This window comes from Ornithorhynchus anatinus, chromosome 8, assembly GCF_004115215.2.
Source record: "Ornithorhynchus anatinus isolate Pmale09 chromosome 8, mOrnAna1.pri.v4, whole genome shotgun sequence".
Taxonomy (NCBI): domain Eukaryota; kingdom Metazoa; phylum Chordata; class Mammalia; order Monotremata; family Ornithorhynchidae; genus Ornithorhynchus; species Ornithorhynchus anatinus.
This window is the reverse complement of record NC_041735.1, coordinates 39,790,192-39,808,954: the sequence shown is the minus strand read 5'-3', so window position 1 is coordinate 39,808,954 and position 18,763 is coordinate 39,790,192. Positions and strand designations below refer to the sequence as shown.

Here is an 18,763-nt window from a genome sequence, read left to right as displayed (position 1 = left end):
GTTCCAAGAGAGTTCCAAGGATGCTTTAGATCAAGAAAAATGTCACCAAAAAAACCCCTAGTTCTTAGAAAATGCAGCCAATAGTCAGAAGACTAGTGGATTTTTTTTTCCTGGATTCATCTGAATAATTGCCTTAACTTTTCATTTCACTTGGCTTGGGTAGACAGATCATTTATCAAAATCTCGAGTTCCTTTTGGTGCCTCTGTTCCCTCTTTAAAGCAGCAGGATGCAGATGAACCAGTGATTCGCTTTATTGATGGCTGGTGATTCTTGAATTAAATTAGGAGTTAATTAGCTGTAAAAAATAAAAACAAGCATACAGGCACATTGAGATGGTAAACCCATCTTCTGACTATTGGCTGCATTTCCAAAAGAACCGTTTTTTTGTGACATTTTCCTTGATCCATAGCATCCTTGGGATTCTCTTTGAACTCAGAGATACTCCAGAGAGATCCCAGGATGACTCAGAGATCATCAGACTATTCCAGCAAAATTCATTCATTCAATAGCATTTATTGAGCGCTTACTATGTGCAGAGCACTGTACTAAGCGCTTGGAATGTACAAATCGGTAACAGAGACAGTCCCTGCCCTTTGACGGGCTTACAGTCTAATCGGGGGAGACGGACAGACAAGAACAATAGCAATAAATAGAATAAATAGAATCAAGGGGATGAACATTTCATTAACAAAATAAAATGCACCCTTATGCCCTGTGATACCTGCATTTATGAGGAATATTATCTGTCTTCTCCAAAATCTATTTTTGAGGAGGATCCCCTCCAGATCGTAAAAATGAGAGTAAATATTAGCTCTGTTTCTACATCTTATATGAAATAAGAACAGAACTTTTGATTTTGAAATGGAAAGCCAGGGAGCCATAGCTATTAAAATCAGAAAAATGTAAATACATGTAATTATAGTATTGTCTTGCTATTTTTGAATTGCAGTGAATCAGGATTTTGCCACCTCTAAATTTTTAGACTCACTTTCCTCCTTCCCACTTCAGAAATTCCTTAGCGGTCGGGGAAGTCAAACTGCTCTGTGCCGCTCCCGATTCCTCATCCCCGCTAGTCGTCCCTCTCGTCGGTTTTGGGCTGCTGAGGGGGGGCCTCTGGGGCAAATACAGTCCAGGCCACTGTGACCAGAGCGAAGCCATCCTTCACGCGAACCGTGTCTTTCCCTTTTAGTGGGACTGCAGCACATCTGAAAATAGAAGAATCATGGCAACTGGGCAGGGGTAGATCTGTGCTGTTTCCCTTCAGAGATGAAGAGCCAAGCCATATGTGGGATCCAGAACACACTTCATAGTAGCACAGGATCTATGTGTAGGGTGAAGGCGGGGTGTGGGTCACTTAATCCACTATTACAGAAGTGTCAGCCTTAACGAAAGGCTCCTCTCCCCAGATTGTCATTGAAGACCCTCATAGAGACTGGTCACCAAAGGGCCTATGACATCATGGGAGATCCCACTTAATAGGCTAGATGCACCATCTTGGTGTAAGTCCAAAAGTCAGCCCGTCCAGGCTCACTCAGATTTAGGGAGATCTCCTCAGTTGGGGCAGGGAATGTGTCTGTTGTGTTGTGCTCTACCAAGCGTTTAGTACAGTGCCCTGCGCACAGTAAGCGCTCAATAAATAAGATTGATTGATGAGAAAGGACTTCCCATGGCCCTCTCCCCTCTGACTACCTTCAGAGTCTTTATAACCCCCTCTAATTCCTGTAAATACCAGGCACCACTTTTGAGCCAAAAAAATCAGTGGCAGGAGCTGAGGCAACGGAAAGCTCGGAACCCAAAATGAAAATATTAGACGTAAAAGGGTGGGAAGTCTGCTCCAGTCCATCCAAACCTCCTAACCCCAAGAGTTTCCCTGGGTTCACCTGAGACTTCCTACCCTACGCTCCACTACTCTTCTCACTTTTGGTTGCAATTTCTCAAGAGCCAGGGGGGTTTTGTGACATTTTTCTTGATCTATAACGCCCTTGGGACTCTCTTTGAAGTAGAGATACTCCAAAGAGATCCCAGGATGACTCAGAGAGCATCAACATGTTCAGCGCTGCTAGAGAAGTGGCGTGGCTTAGTGGAAAGAACCTGGGCTTGGGAGTCAGAGGACGAGGGTTCTAATCCCGGCACTGCCACATGCCTGCTGTGTGACCTTGGGGAAGCCATTTCACTTTAACTGGCCATGTGTCCGTCTTCTAAAATTTAACTTATTCTGTTTGGGAAGGTATTAAAATAATAATAATATAATAGATAATATAATCATATTATTTGGATGTAAATATGCTACAAAATGACATGTTCACGGAGTCTATTCCTCGTACATGAATGAAGTCATTTTTTAGCGTCTGCGTGATTGACGTTTCATGCTTATTTATAGTGATCATGTATAAACTGTGAGGGGTTATTTTCATCAAAATGTACATTGCAATCTCCTCAGTTTTGCTTCAGTTGCAATCGCATCAGTTTGCTTCCCTGGACCGTCCTCAGCATCTAATATCCTAAAATTCTTTAAGCAGTTAACTTGCTTCAGTGCAGAGCCATTGACTATCATTTGTAAACCGCTAGAAGATTAAGTTCCTTAGCCATGGCTCCCAATTTTCATTTTGCTCAAATGAAACCAAAGGAAAAGAAGTTCTTGTTGAAGTTGGGGGCCCGAGTTCCCCTTTGCTAGTGGAGGCGGAGCTAGTCCTAGGCGGGTTTGGAGCCCGGGACAGATGGGCCAGTGTGTAACCTCTGTAGCTGGAACTTCAATCATTCCATCAGTGGTATTTGAGTGCTTACTCTATGCAAAGCACTGTACTAAGCACTTTGGAGAGTACAGTAGAGTAGGTGGACACAGTCTCTGCTCTCAAGGGACTTTCAGCCTACTGAGGACAGACATTGTAATAAATTAAGAAGGAAGGGAAGCAACCGATACGGATGAAAGTGCTCTCGGGGATGGAGTGAAGACCCAAGTGCTTAGGGATGGGACTAAGTGCAGAGATGATGCGATAAGGAGGAAAAATAGGTGGGAGGGGAGGTGGGAGCTTAGTCCAGGAAGACTTCCTGGAGGAGATGAGAATTTAGTGGGGTTTTAAAGATCGGGAGAACGGTGGAGTTCCAGGCAGGAGAGAGGGAGGGGGTGAGAAAGAGGTCAAAGGCGGGAGAGATGCGAGCGAGGTCCAGCGCATAGGTTAGCGCAAGCGGATGAGAAGGGATTGACAGGAGAGGAACTGGAGGCAACTCATTCAAGGAGTTTGGACAGGAAAGGAAGAGGAGGGAGTTGGGGACAATAGCTGGAAGGTGCAGTGGGGTCAAGGGAGGATTTTTTCAGGCAAGGAGATGCATAGGGGTCGTTCATAGTAGAGGGAAGGGAGATCATTGGAGAATTAGGGATTAAAAATATGCCATGGAGGGATAAAGGATGGTGCAATTTTTTTATTAAGATGTGAAGGGACTTTTCAATTCTGCTATTTAAACTGCCCCCCCTGCCCCAGGTTACACCTCAGAAGCATTGGTTCCAGGGACTGGTTTCATCCCTGCCGTCAGGTCTAGAAGAGGTGTGGGGCCAAGAAAATCACAGGCTCTGGGGCCATTTCTCCATTTCACTGCATTCTCTGCATGGTCCTGGGTGCAGGACTGAGTTTCTCTGTTCACCAAAGAAGCTTACAGAAGGAGAAGACGCTCCGCTCATTAATTTTCCTACCTAGCCTCATATTCCTGAGACCTGGACTTCCACAAATGCTCTTCCTATGCATATCGAAGAGGCCCTCAAATGTCCTGCTTTAGCAATGCCAGGGCATCACACATTTTTTTTCCCCTTCACACTCCCCATTTAACCAAATTTTGACAGACTGTCACAGGTAAAATAATGTGGAAGATGCGCAAAGGTATGTACTTCCTGTGAGTTACCTAAAAGCATAACCACCAATCAGCAACAATAGTGAAGTCAGTGATCTGCCATAATAATAACGATGGTATTTGTGAACATGTGTAATCTTACTAAGATTATGCACTTTATTATTTAAACTATATATGCTAAGTAGATTAAAAGATGGAATTGCATTTAGAATTTATTCATGTACCCATTTCCATCGAAAAGCTCTTGAGTCTGAAAAGCAATTAGCAAAATGCCAAAGCTTCAGAATCTGCAAGACACAGCAATTTTTCATCATGCTAGAGGACCAAATGAGATGCACATAGTTGGATGAAATATTTTTGTGTTATTGCCAAACTTTTCACCAGATGATCTCCAGAGAGCATTACCTGTGGCCAAAGCGACCCTTGAATTGATAGTAGAATGATTTTAAGCTTTTGTCATCTTTAAATAAAAACATCAAATATTTGGAAAGTGTGGTGACAACAAAATATGTTCTTACCTTGTTGGCATGAGTTTTCAAACATCTTTTGAGATTGATTCTTTTATGTCAACATTGATAAATTAAGCTTACATCCATTTCTATTTCAGGGTCTCCACTTCACTCTCTGTATCCTGATTAATTTCTTTAGACGTTCCTTTGGGAAGCTTTAAATTCTTTCTTTCAGTTGAATGACCTATAGAGAAAATGAAGTGTGCTTGTCAACAGTGCGGAGCATACGGATGGTATAAACACAGCTCTAAATTGATGAGCAACTAAAGAAGGGGGACAGTCCAAAATTTATAATACTTTTTCACTGATACATCTGTTCTGTTGTTTATTGGGCTTTATGTATTTATCAGAGATTATTCAACAGCATTCTAATTACAGAACCCTCAAAGACATAGGTAGGACTTTGCGATTTTTATCCCCATAGGTTGGGTTTTCCCCCAGGCATGAAAATAATCCTTTTCAAACCTTATAGACTGTTTCATTTGTGCTTTAGAGGGAATTTAACTGGATTTGTTGTGATAATTTAGTATTACTACATGCTCTGATACTTAAATTAAAAAGAACAAGATCTTATGATCTTTGAATAAACACTGGCAGATCGAAAGTACTTTAGGACCAGAGAGGTTTTATACTGAGAATGTGGAGAGACTTGGGTTCTAGACCCCGAAGTGCCACTGTATCATTTGCAGCTTTATCTCATCAATGCCAGTAGTTACACGTCAGCTGCAAATACGCGTAGCTTTCCACACCGTCTTAATTGAAAGAGAAGCTTAATTTTCAGGTTCTGTCGTTGATTTTACTCATGATTCTACATTCAATTGTAAGCATAGAAAGAAGGAAGAAAACTGACCTTGGGGTGAATATATCATTCATTCCTTAAAAGCATTCCGATAGTCTGCTTGGGGTAAGTCTACTACAAAATGGTGATTTGCAAATGCTTATTTTGGTGGCTGCAGAAACATCGTGTGTGGCCTCGTCGGGCTAGCCAACCAGGTTGATTTACGTGAAAAACTCCCCAAGTTTTGTCAGCGTATGATCAGGTGCCTCTGGTCTCCTCAAACAAATGTCTAATGAAGACTTCCGTACTTACCCTCAGAGACTCTTACTGACTTCATTCCAAGCTCGGTCTGAGTGAAAAGAGCACACTTCAACTCCGCTTATCCAAGTCGTGAATATAAAATGGGTGCATGTTTGTAATCTAGTCACAATATGCAAATATCTACAACGGAATCTTCGCAGAAGTACATTTGGCATCTTTTAGCATCACAGGCTTCTGCCTCCATACATTGACTGTCAGGCCCGTAAAAACTCGGGAGACGGCATAACCTAGTGCTAGAGAAGTGCCTTTTAGCTGTTGGGTAACTGCACCAGCTGGCTGGCTTATGGAGTGGCGCTGCCAATGGTAAACAAATGTTTGTCACGGGTTGGGGAATAGAAAAGGGAAATCATGACACCAGGCCATAACAGGAAAGGAAATCCCATTTGACTAACAAGGTGATCTCCCTGCCAGAAAGCAAACAAATTGCTAAATGTGTCCTAGTTTATTCACAAAACTCTGTTAATTAGGAAATGCAGCCAGAGAACAGGAGAGATAAGTCTTACTCTTATCATGTTGCTTTGATCTTAATTTACGTTTCTCTGCCATATGAAAGCGACTTCTGAATCTCATTCATTGCTGTTTTGCTCGAGGGATTCAAGCCAGGCAAAGTGCTACTGTAGTCTCTCAAACTCCATTTCTCCTCAGCCAGGTTGTCCTGCTGGAAGGGATTTATTTTCAGGCTTGTCTTTACTCCCATGAAGCTTAGAGAGAAGACAGATTTTCCTACTGGTTTTGATCCCAACTCATCATTCTAGATGGACAAAGTAGAAAAATGTATTATGGGCTTGCCTGTGGGAAAATCATCTTGACACATAAAATAGAGGTACAGATTTTAAAGTGAAAGAGACCCACTTTCAGAACTTAATTCTGTGTGTTGGGGAAGAAAGCTAAGAAGGAAGGAAGAGAAAGGGAGAATAAAAAGTAGGAAGATCTTTATGTGTTTGATTAAATACAGACCCGTCTCTCACAGTAAATTATATTGGGCCCTGCTATGCCGATTGTAAAAAAAAAGTCGTATGTATTTAATTTAGTACATGAAACTGAAAGGCTCATGAATATGCATTTTGACTGAGAAAATTATTTCACTTAACATCTCTCTGTGTGACTGCTTCAGGCCAACTAATCAATGTGGTTAATTTTAGTCTGAGTTTAGAAGGTTTATTTTGGGAAAGGTCAATGGTACTGGTGTATACTTGGATAAAAATATATCTTGAAGTCAAGATGCCAATATTTGTTGCTATGTAAGAGTCCTTTTGATGCTTCCACTGAAATACATTTATTTCTGGAGTTAGCCAGTATTACCCATATCAGAATCAGAGAGATCCTTGACAGTAGTTAAAGGTTTTGTTGGGAGTGAAAACAGCTCATTTTGTAAATGCTTGCAATATCATTGTCAGATCATAATATTAATTGTGGTATTCAAGTGCTGTTCATCAAACATCATTCTAAGCTCTGGAGAAGGTGCAAGACAACCAGGTCGGACACAGTCCCTGTCCCACATGGGGCTCACAGTTTAAGTAGGAGGGAGAACAGGTATTAAATCCTCATTTTACAGATGAGGAAACTGAGTCCCAGAGAAGTTAAGTGACTTGCTCCAGGTCACATAGCCGAGCAAGAATTAGAAGCCAGGTCCTGTGATTCCTGGGCCCTTGCTCTTTCCATTAGGCCGTGCTGCTCCCTTTTATCATATGCCTTTAAAGGATTTGCATTGTGTCTTTGAGGTCCTAGAACACAATGTCTTACTCATGCGTACTTGTAATCACTGGGTATTAAAGTGAATGGAATGGCATCCCACACTTAAATGGGTTTGGTTTGATGTAGAAAAAGGACACAAGTGTTTATCTAGCTAATTTATAATTTATTCTTACTTTCGCACACCTTTGACCTGCTAAGATTTACTGCCATTCAGTTTCCTTTTTTGGGAGGGCATAAACTCTGGAGTTCCCACAAGAATGACGATAGGAGAATAATGATCTTAAATAGTTTCAATCTAACAGGATTGAAACAGATGTCATCATCACCAAATTGCTTCTAAAGTAGTTATAGTCTCTTGACTCCTATCCTTTTCCAATCGCGAAGCAATTGATGAGACTCAGCAGTGTGTTAGGTATATCACCTGAGTTTATCCCATCGTAGATCACAGTGTAAGCACAGGTGGGTTTAGGTAATCTGCCTCCCTTGATTGAATGTCAACTCCTTGTGGGTAGGGAATGTTTCTTGTGCTTCTGTTGTTCTCCTCAAGTACCGAGTATAGTACACAGCATTCAATAGCTGCTCGCTGAATACCATTTCAACTGGTCCTAACCATCTGTGTAAATCAGAAAGCTCAGCAAATATGTGTGGGAAAAGTAGGCAGATCACACAACTGAAAATAATTTAATACACTTGTGGTTTAAATTTAGATTTGCAGGTTCAGAGCAGCAATTAGCTCTCCTTTATTATTGGGCTAGGAACTTGATGCAGAATCAAGGAAGACAACCCTTTCTGTGGTCAGAATTGATCAAAACTGGCACAGATTAGATCATAACAGGCACAGATTATATTTTCATTTGTAAAATATTTCATTGTTGATTGTATATATTGATCAGATTTTGCCAAGCTGTTAGGACAAAAGGCTCTCACCATCTTTGTGTATCTGTTTTCTTGGCTGCAAAATGTAGATAACTGTGGTCAAAGAGCTCCACTGCCCGGTATGGATCTGCTTTTGCCTGGTTTTAAAAGCTAAGTGGTTTCAGGCTTGCCCAGAACTTGAATGGGAGCCGTGAGATTACGTTCTTATGATCTCTCAAGATCCCTTCCAATAGCATTCTAAAAGTGATCACCCATACTTTGCAAATAGAAAATGTTTTGAGGTGCTAAAACATCATATTAAAATTATATTCCACAAAGTTTTACGTATTTCCCAGTTTAGCAGGGGCAGACTTGAGATTTTATATACCCCAGGCAATTTAAAAAACGTTTGCGAAGATCCTGGAATTCGGGTGATTACTGATGAACTGTTCAATTGACCTTGGGCCAAAGCCATAATGGCTCCAAACAGTAATTTATCTTCGTTTCCCGGCATATCTGTTTTATTCCTTCTGAAATAAGCGTAGATTAAGATTTTAAAAAAGATCTCCGTCTCTTAGTTTTGAGTTTCCAATTACAGTTCCATTTTAGACAGTGAGAAAGCACTACTTAAAAGCCCCAGAAACCCGTTTGGAAACGTTCTGCTGGGAAGTCAGCTCTGGGGTATACAAACTGTTCCTGTTTACTTCCGCGATAGAAGGGCATGTACAACACGGTGCTGAATCTGGCCCCGCAGTCTCACTTGGCAGATGCGTTAGTGAAAGCTTTGAGTGCCTGAAAATGATGTGGTCGTTGAAAACCAGAGTTTATCCCAGTACCCTTGGAGGGCAAGTCTTCATAAAGAGCCGTGAACACAGGGCCATTTGGAATTCTGCTTCTCCAGAGGCAAAGAAACAAATTAAATTCACGAGTGTGTGTGTCTGTTTCCATGGGTGTGGTGGGGTGGAAGGAGTTGAGTGGTGAAAGATTGGTGTAATCGATAGCGTGCCTCGTGGAATACTGTGCTACCATGCTGAGAACCAGCTTAGAGCACGGGCCTGGGAGTCAGAAGGTCATGGGTTCTAATGCTGACTGCGCCACTTGTCTGCTGTGCGACCTTGGGCAAATGACTTTACTTCTCTGGGCCTCAGTTCCCTCATCTGGGAAATGGGGATTGAGACTAAGCCCCATGTGGGACAGGGACTGTGTCTAGCCCAGTTTGCTCGTATCCACCCTGGTGCTTAGTACGGTGGCTGGCACATAGTAAGCGCCTAACAAATACCATCATTTTTATTACCCATTGCCTTCTTTTGAGTTTCAGTGAATAATCTGTAGTCTGTAATAATGATCTTTAGGCTGCAATAATGATCTGCGTTAATTATTACGAAGTGTAACGTAGCAGGTAGTGAAGTTTTTAAAGAGCTGGAGCTTTGTTTCTTGAACTGCTGCGCACTGACTTATAAACCTATTTGACTACTTCATCTTTTCTGGCTCCATTTCGCCATCACAAAGAGAAGGTGGGGATAGTACTCTTATTCAAGATTAACAAATTAGTATTTGCAGAATTGATATTTAGAAATGTTCCCCCGACTATGCGTCCCGTTCAATTCCGAAAGAAAGCGATCATGATTATGCTATTTGTTCTGCACTCATTATGTGTCTAGCATTGTTCTAAGCACTGGGGTGGGTCTAAGTTAATCAGGTCGGACACAGTCCCCGTCTAACAAAAAATGGCACTGTCTGTTAGCTACTGTAAAGGAGGAACAATTGCACTGATCCAGAATTCTACATTATGATAATGATGATGTTTACTGTTAATTTCCATTGTTAAATATTTACTTTGTGTAAACCACCGTACTTAGAGCTGGGGAAATTAGAGTAACATTGAGTCAGGCACCCGCAGTGGTCCACAGGGAACTCACAGTCTATAAACTGGAGGGAGGGATTTGGGACATAAGGAAAGAATAGCGGAGCAAAAACTGATAGATTAACAATGACAAAAATGACTCTAAAGGGAACAGTCTGTCAGGCTCCTCGGCGTTCCAGGGCTGATCTTAGTCCAACAGTCACAGCCTTACCAAAGTACCCAAAGTTGTGTGGGTAAGCTGCTACAATACCTTCTCCTGTCGATCAATCAATCAATGTTTTACTCATTGAGCACTTAATACGTGCAGAGCACTGTACCGAGTGCTTGAAAGAGTACAGTGAAACAGAGCTGCTAGACACGTTCCCTCCCTACAACTAGCTTACAGTCTAGAGGGGGAAATGGGCATTGATATAAATAAATTACAGATATGTACATAAGTCCTGTAGGGCTGAGGGAGGGGTGAACAAAGAGGTGCAAATTCAAGTGCAAGGGTGACGCAGGAAAGAGTGGGAGAAGAGGAAGTGAGTCTTAGTCGGGGGGAGGCCTCGGAGGAGATGTGCGTCAGTAAGGTTTTGAAGGTGGGGGGAGTGATCATCTGTCAGATACGAAGAGGGAGGGAGTTCCAGATAAGAGTCAGGGCACGGGCAAGAGGTTGGCAACAAGATGGGATCGGGGTACAGTGAGTAGGTTGGCATTAGAGGAGCAAAGTGTGCGGGCTGGGTTGTAGTAGGAGAGTAGCGCGGTGAGGTAGGAGGGGGCAAGGTGATAGAGAGCTTTAAAGCCAATGTTAAGAAGTGTCTGTTTGACATGAAGGTGGATGAACAACCTCGGACAGTTCTTGAGGAGTGGGGAACCATGGACTGAACATTTTTTTAGAAAAATGATCTGGGTAGCAGAGTGGAATATGAACTGGAATGGGGAGAGGCAGGGAGCTCAGCAAGGAGTCTGATACAGTAATCAAGATGGGGTAGGAGAAATGCTTGAATTACTGTCGTAGCAGTTTGGATGGCCAGGAAAGGGCTGATATTAGTGATACCGCGAAGGTCGACTGTACAGTATTCAACCTTCGCAACCCTGTCCTGTTCGTGTGGGACAAGGCTTCTCCCTGCAGAGATGGATATTACCCCCATAACTACAGGTAGGGTGGTGGAGGTTGGTGGGGAGATCCCATCTGTAAGAGATGCAGGTTTCTAACATCTCTTGCCTCCCTGGTCACTGAAGAGGGTGACGTGGGGGAGGTCATGGATCCAACGCGTAGTGGGAACGAGCACGGTGGAAGGTATAGAAGGGGAGACATCTTCCAGAACTGATTTTAAGTAGCTATTCTCTGTGACTTGCTCTAGCTTTAATTGTTGGTTTCCTAACAAAATGAGGTAGTAAATGAGTTCTGAGGAAGTAAATACGTTCTAATGAAGTAGATTCTTCTCATGCTGTTGATTTGGGAAATCTCATTTGAAGGAGTACATTGATATTTCCAGTTTAGCTAACTCCCCTCACGATTAACTCACAGTTGTCCAATTGTTCCTTTTCAAGGATCATGGGAAGTTCTGTGCAACCTTCCTCGTTAAATTAATCCTAATGTTCCCTTCTATCACGTCCTCTCATCCCATCCCATCCCGCTGATGGGCGAAATGGTCCGTAAGAGAGGCTAAAACTCCAAAGACTCCAAAAACAAAAATTGGAAGTCAGAAATCAAAGTTTGATTTTTGTTTCAACTCTCTTTCAGCATAATCATGTCATTTCCCTCAAAGAACAGGAGAATCTTAGGCTAAACCCCCCCCCAATTTTCAAAAATATTAGTGTAGAAATAGGTACTTCCCAGGGGAGAAAGAAATGCCTCAGATTAGTCCTTTGGTTTTCTCAAGTCGCAAATCATTTGGCTTCTAATTTCAACATTTATTAATGAGTTCTGTTATATTATTAGATATGTGGAGAGAGGCAGCCCAATATCATGGTTACAGCAAAATGTAGAGACTGGGAAAACTCTGTTGTGCCATCCCAGCGTGGCTCCGTGGAAAGAGCCCAGGCTTGGGAGTCAGAGGTCATGGGTTCGAGTCCCGGCTCTGCCACTTTTTCACATGTGTGACTGTGGGCAAGTCACTTAACTTTTGGCAAGTCACTTAACTTTTCTGTGCCTCAGTTACCTCATCTGTAAAATGGGGATTAAGACTGTGAGCCTCACATGGGACAACCTGATTACCCTGTATCTACCCCAGCGCTTAGAACAGTGCTCTGACATAGTAAGCGCTTAACAACTACCAACATTATTATTATTATTATTGTTATTATCCCAGTCACCTTTTCACCATACCCCATCACCTTGACCTTTTTGCTGAAGTGAATAGAGCTGAGAGGGAATCTCTGGCAAAGCCAAAACGGCTTTTGCTGTGACTTTCAGTTCCAAGATTATAATGATGGGAGAGTCTCCCTTCAGAAATGGCGGTTTGAGAAGAGAGGATTGAGAACCCGTGTAGAAGAATGGATTATAGTACTAATAGCCTGTGCAGTTGGTTCCACCCTTACTCTTTCATCATATTCTCGTGGGGCACAGACTGTAATGAACGAGTAGATGGGCAGGAATGCTTCACACGGCTAGGTACCTAAGTGTTTTTGGTCAGTGTTAACCAAAGGCAGAACTGGGCTGAATACATTCCCATGATCAAAAAGCTAATAGTCCCGTTAGCATTAGTTAATAACTCCGTTAATTAGCAAGATAGAAGCCTATTGTGAGCAGGGAATCATACTCTCCCATGTGCTTAGTACAGTGCTCTGCACACGGTAAGCACTCAATAAATTCAGTTGAATGAATGAATGTGTATATATAAAGATAGCTATACAAATATATAGATATTTGTCCCTCACATTCTCCCCCCTCTAGGCTGTAAGCCCGTTGTGGGCAGAGATTGCCTGAACTGTACTTTCCAGGTGCTTAGGAGAGTGCTCTGCACACAGTAAGCGCTCAATAAATACGATTGAATGAATGAATGAATGAATGTAAAGAAGACACCTCCGATCCTCTCAGGATGAGAAACAGTGAAGTCAGGGAGACAGCTTCAGTGTCTTCATATGCAGGGATACTTAATGATATCACACGCCATTTGGAGGTCCCAAAACTTATTAACACCAGGCCAACAGGACTAGTTAACATGGCACTGCTTTGCGGGAAAGATGATGAGTGAAACTTTCTTTCCCTTCAGTTATTCCAAGGGGTCACTTTAGTGGATTCTGAAAGAAAGTAAGTTTTGGCAGGAAAGGTTGACTGTCAGGGTCCTTGATGCTAATTCCAAAGCTGATGTGGGCACAAAGTAAGGTGTCAGCATTAAGATTGACTTCCAGCAAAGCTTCCTCTTTTCCATTATAAACTTTATAATCTCCAGCCTTGGGTAATGACATTAATGCTTCTCTGCCTGTTCTAACAAAGAAGGATCTGCTGACAGACACTCTGACACTTGTGTCAGTCAAATTCACACTTTCCTGCTAAGCACACACTGTGGGGAAAACTGGAATTGTCTCCCTCCCACCCAACCAAGTTTCCATCATACTCTGAATTGGGGGAGCAGGTGTCTTAATATGCAAAGTACAATTGAATTTCCCATTATGCTAATACCTGTGTGGCTCTTCAGCTCTATGAAGCTCTCGGAAGGTGGTGAAAAATTAATATGGTGGAATTGTTGGAATCAGAAGAAACATAATCTAGGATCATTTAAAACCGGAAACATGACAGTACTTTGACTTGGCTTTTACTGCAACCACGTTCCAGTAATGGTAACTTTGAGTGTATTGTTGGTCACTATACATCTTTTGGAAAGTGGAATGGGGCCAAAACTGGCCCACTTAAGTCCACCAAGGCAATATATCTCTTCTTCTATTCCTGTCCGAACTTCTCCAGTGGGTTGTATTCACCCACTGCTTCCAATTCCTTTCCTCCAACTACCTTTGTGACATGCAACAATCCAGTTTCTTCCTCTTTCACTCCACTGAGACCACTCTCTCCAAGGCCATCAATGACCCTCTTCTTGCCCAATCTAATGGTCTTTACTCCATCATAATCCTCCCCAACCTCCTGACTGCCTGGATCACTGTGGATCATTCCCTTCTTCTGGAAGCACTTGGTTTTTCTAACACAGTTCTCTTTTTACCTCTCTGTCTGATCCTTCTCAGTCTCTTTTCCCAGTTCTTCCTCCCTCTTTCACTCCCTAAAAGTGAGTTTCCCTCGTGGCTCAGCTCTGGATCCCCTTCTCTTCTAAGTTCTGCTTTCACCTGCCTGAGAAGGTCATCTATTCCCATGGCTTCAACTGTCTCCCAAATCTACTTCTCTCCTCAGTAATCTAGCATTTCCTCCTACCTCCAAGATGTCTTTATGTCCCACTGGCAACTTAAAGTAAATAAGACCCAAACTGAATTCCTCATCTGCCCTCCCAAATCCTCTCCTCCACTTATCTAACCTTCCTTCCACAGTTATCAACACCATCCTCCTAGTTTCTAAAGCCCTCAACCTTGGCATTTCTTTTAAGCCTCCCTCTCTTTCAACCCCCGTATTCAGTCGGTCCCCAAATCTTTCTGGTTCGTCCTCCACAACGTTACCGTAATCAGCCCATCCCTTTCCATCCAAGTGGTTACCAAGCTTGTCCAGGGGCCTGTCGTATCCTAGCTTCACTTCAACCTTTCCCTCCTCAATCTTTTTCCCTCTCCAGCCCATGCTTTGCATTGCTGCCCAGATCATATGAGGAGATGAATGTGTGTTTATGGGTAAAGTGCTATGAACTTCAAAGGTGCCCATAAAGTATTATGAGCACTGTAGGAAGAGTTCTGGACTGGGGAGTCAGGAGATTTGGACTTTTTTTTGTCCCAGTTCCCCCAACTTGGATGAATTTGGGCCTGTCACTGATACTCTCTGTCTCTTGGTTACTGCCAGCAAAATGGGGATCAAAATACCTGTCAAAAATAATACCAGCTGACATGATTGAGTAAGGTTTTAGGAGATTATTTGTTTGAAAGTGGAAAGTGATTAGAGCTTTTCAGGAGAAAGATATCCAGGCAAGATATTATTTTTATCAGAGTAATAGAGCCTATAATAAAAAGCTAATCTCTTTATCCAGCCAACCATGGATGAGCTTTGTTATCTTTTTAACCAGAGAGTATCTAGAAGGAGAATCTTTCGGACAATGCGATGGTTGATCTTTTCTCTTTCTGTTCTGTGGTGAGCTGGATCAGTTGTAGTGCATGCTCTGGGCAGTTATCATTGGTTTTCTTGGTAAACATACTCAGTCATTGCCTACTAAGAGTATGGGAATTCCAGAACGCAGCACTGATGCATCAGTTATTCGTCTGACTTCAGGGTGAGAGGAAATTAAAGCTATTTATCAAAGAGCATTTTCCCTCACCGGCCAAATTGACTGTGAGTGCAAACAAGTGATCACCTGCTGCCCATAAAAAACACACTCCTGCCCATTTGACAAGCACAATCCCAGGAGCTTTACACTTCTTTGAACTTTCCCCATAGACAGAAGTCCCCTCGGTAAGGTAGGGCTGTTTAATTTGACTGGTCAAGCCAGCACGTGGTGGTGACAGCGAGGGGACTCAGGAAAGATAATCAGAGACAAAGAAGGGATCTTGCCTGTTCCTTCCGCACAGTGCATTTTTCTAGATAATTTCTTAAGTGAGATCGTGTTTAGCAGCCTTTCCAGATTTATACTCTCCCAGGGCTCCACAGTTAATCTAAAGGAGCCCCATGAGGTTTTCAGTGGAGCAACCCTTTGGAAAAATTGGTTAATGCAGTGACAGGTGAAGAGATCTGCATGTCACATAATGAGTTAGCTGCAGGGTTGAGATTAGAAGGAAGAGACTTAGTTAATTGGTTAAAATGGTAAAGCTTGGTCTTGAGTTCTACCTCACTGATTTGCAGAGTGTTTTTTTAAACCGCTGATAATCTCTCTTCTTCGACTTCCATCTCCCTCTTTCTTCTCCAGTCGCAAAGTGCGGTTGCTGTCACTGTACTTGATGGCAATACACTTTGGACAGCCTTAGATGAAAGTGTTATTGTAAGTGTCAACTTTTTAAAAATAGTAATGTTAAAACATCAAACGAGTTACGTAACTCTTACTTGATATAAACAAACAGGATGTACTTTTTATCATTCATTTTTTATAAACATTCTGCTGAAAGGATAAGGATTGAACCCACAAAGTTTAAGAGCTAGCTAACTTTTGTGCTTCAGAAAGCTTCCCGGAATCTGCTCCAGATTTATGAAAGCAAAAAATTTTTCACTTCTCAAACGTCATCTCTAGCATTTTGACCTATTTATGTGTGCTCACCTCTAACTTTGTTGATTTGCTTCTTAGCTAGAACGCTGACCCAACTCCACTTGGACTGTTTGGCCTGAGAACACGTAGACATTATATAACAGGAGTTTACTGCAATGCTGGAATGGAACATCTTTGCTTCCTTAGTTCCTTCCCTTGAAATGAGCTTTCTTATTTAAATGGAGGTGTTTTCTAGTAGAACTTTTTAAATTGTTTTATGCTTTTGCTTTCCCTGAACTTTCAAACATGAAAAAAATTTTCCTCCTTTTCGCTAATCATTCACTTTAATGAATAAATGATATTGCTCTGGGTTTTCTTAGAAAAGTAAGACTGAACTCCAAATCATTTCTAAGCACCAACAATGGAATGGCTTATTGATACTCCTGTTTCCTTAACTCCATGAAAATGGCATTCACCTTCCCAGTCCCTAATCACTAGTTATGGTTTCATTCCAGAAATTCCTGAAGATCCCCTGGTAGCAGAAGAATACTACGATGATGTATTTGATTCCTGTTCTGAAGAGAGCGAGGAGGAAGCGGAAGAAAAAATTCAGGAAGAAATGGTGGAATATGAAACATCCCAGACAGTTGTTAAAACAAATCAACAGGTGAGTGCAGTCTTCAGAAATGTTGAAATAAATCTTACACCCTGTTTTTTTCCAGTTGACCCCACAAAGACTGTGTGAGTGAAGATCCAAAAGATCTACAGCTAGTGGATTTATATTCTAACACCAAAGACCAGACAACAGTTGGTCCTATCCGTTCAGGCCGCATGTCCCAATTTTCTGGTGAGGAAGGAGACAAGTGGGTGGTGTGAGAACATAGAGCAGATTGTTCTTTTTTCTCCAGGCTCCTACAACCCCCTTCCTCCCTAGGGCTGAGCCTTGTACCATTCTCTCCGTAAGCCATATACCACTAACTCCGCTATACCCGTCATATACTGCATGGATTGATTTGACCCCTGCTAATGAGGTTGCTCAAGTGTTTTTTTTAACCATTTGACGATGAATGGGTCACTCTACAGACAGCAAGACCAAACATGTACCTTCAGGGGTACTGTGAAAAGAATTACTGGTGTGGAACAGATCTGATTTAAGGAGAATCCGAGAGACTATTATAAGCAAAGTGTCAAGAAGCGATCAACAGAACTTCTGAGTTACGGAAAGTTTGTTGCACCAAATGCTTTTGGATATACTAGTTTATAACTCAATTAGCAATCATACTACCCACCCCGAGAAATCTAAAATATGACAAACTTGTACTTGGAAAGGAGATAATTTCCTCTTACAACTTAGTCGGTAGAGAAGCAGACCGGATGCCCGGGAACATACAAGAGGAGTAATGCTAATACTCTGATGCCAAATGCGCGTACTTGGATCAAGTGAAATGATTAGCATTCCTACTTGGCTAATCCCCTGTAGTCTTTCTCCCTGAAGAGTCTCAGGTCCCAAAATGTTCTGTTGGTAAAGTCTTATGTTCCCCAAAAGTGGACTGTTCATTTTAAAAGACAGGATGGGTTTCTAGCAGCTGAAGGTGATTGCACTTTTTGTGATGAAAGAGATAAAACAGTACTTTTAGGAGTTGAAACTGTGTTTTGAGCTGTAGAACTGGTGTTTCTAGAACATGATTCTCCTATAAGTTAACCTGAAAGGCTCTCCAATTTCACTATGCTTTCTTGGCTCTGATTGTTGAGCAAAGGTTCTACGAAGTAATCATTTGTTCATCAAGAATCAGAGAAATGTTGTAGGGGAAGTGATTGATTTTACTTGGGCAGGATCACTGGCCTGCCGGGATCCTATAGATTGAGTCAGCTGGAAGTGCCCAGGCCACTCTGTTGGAGACACAATCCTTTGGGTTGCACATCCGTCTTAACGGGTTTGCTTGGTTTTCTGTATCCTCTATTTCTTTTGTCTTCTCTGCCTCTCAAGTTTTCATCTGACCCTGGTCCAAGTTATCCACAACTTCTGTCATTAAGCATCAATCAGTAATTTTTTTTTAATCATTGGCCTGTTACCTAGGTATTAACTGAAGACAGCGGGAGATATAAAGACGGTTTTTAATAAAGTGGAGTAAATGAGGCCGAAAGTGAGATTCAGACAGATTGACAGGCATGCCTGAGAAATTCACAATTTTGTGACAGTTTGAGATGTTGTAATGTTATAGGTGACAGAGAGGCTTATTGCGAGTCTCATTTTACAAAGATGAGGTTCTGTTCTCCCCACGCTACCCACCCTTGCAAACCCTTTCCACGTGAGCTTTTCGGGATCCCCCGAGGGAGGCGAGAAGACCCACGTAAATGACTGGTTTCGGGACAACTCTGTTCAGGACAGATCAGCTCTGCTCACTTGTCTGGTCGGCTGCTGAATAATGGCTTCTAGCTCCTTGTGATTAATGGGTGTAAATCAGCACTGGGCTCGGGAGCTAATGAGATCAAGCTTTAGGATTCAGAATGAGGGCCATACTTTTGAGCAGGCTGTATGCGACGAGGTCACCTTGCGGCTTGTCTATGGCTGTGGGAAACCTAATAAGCAGTAATGAGAGAGGTGATGGCAGAGAGGTTAAATGCTGCGCTCTGCCTCCCTTCTCTGCGCCCCCG

The 18,763-nt window shown here is 42.3% G+C and overlaps 1 protein-coding gene across 3 annotated transcripts in view; it reads left to right on the top strand.

Moving 5' to 3' along the window:
- Positions 1-18,763, top strand: part of NEK11 (NIMA related kinase 11) — a 160,292-nt gene that overhangs the window by 96,152 nt on the left and 45,377 nt on the right. For all 3 annotated transcript variants that reach the window (XM_029070653.2, XM_029070654.2, XM_029070650.2), the window contains one exon: positions 16,624-16,775. In XM_029070653.2, the coding sequence (XP_028926486.1) occupies positions 16,624-16,775 (152 nt within the window). The remainder of the gene's footprint in view (positions 1-16,623; positions 16,776-18,763) is intronic.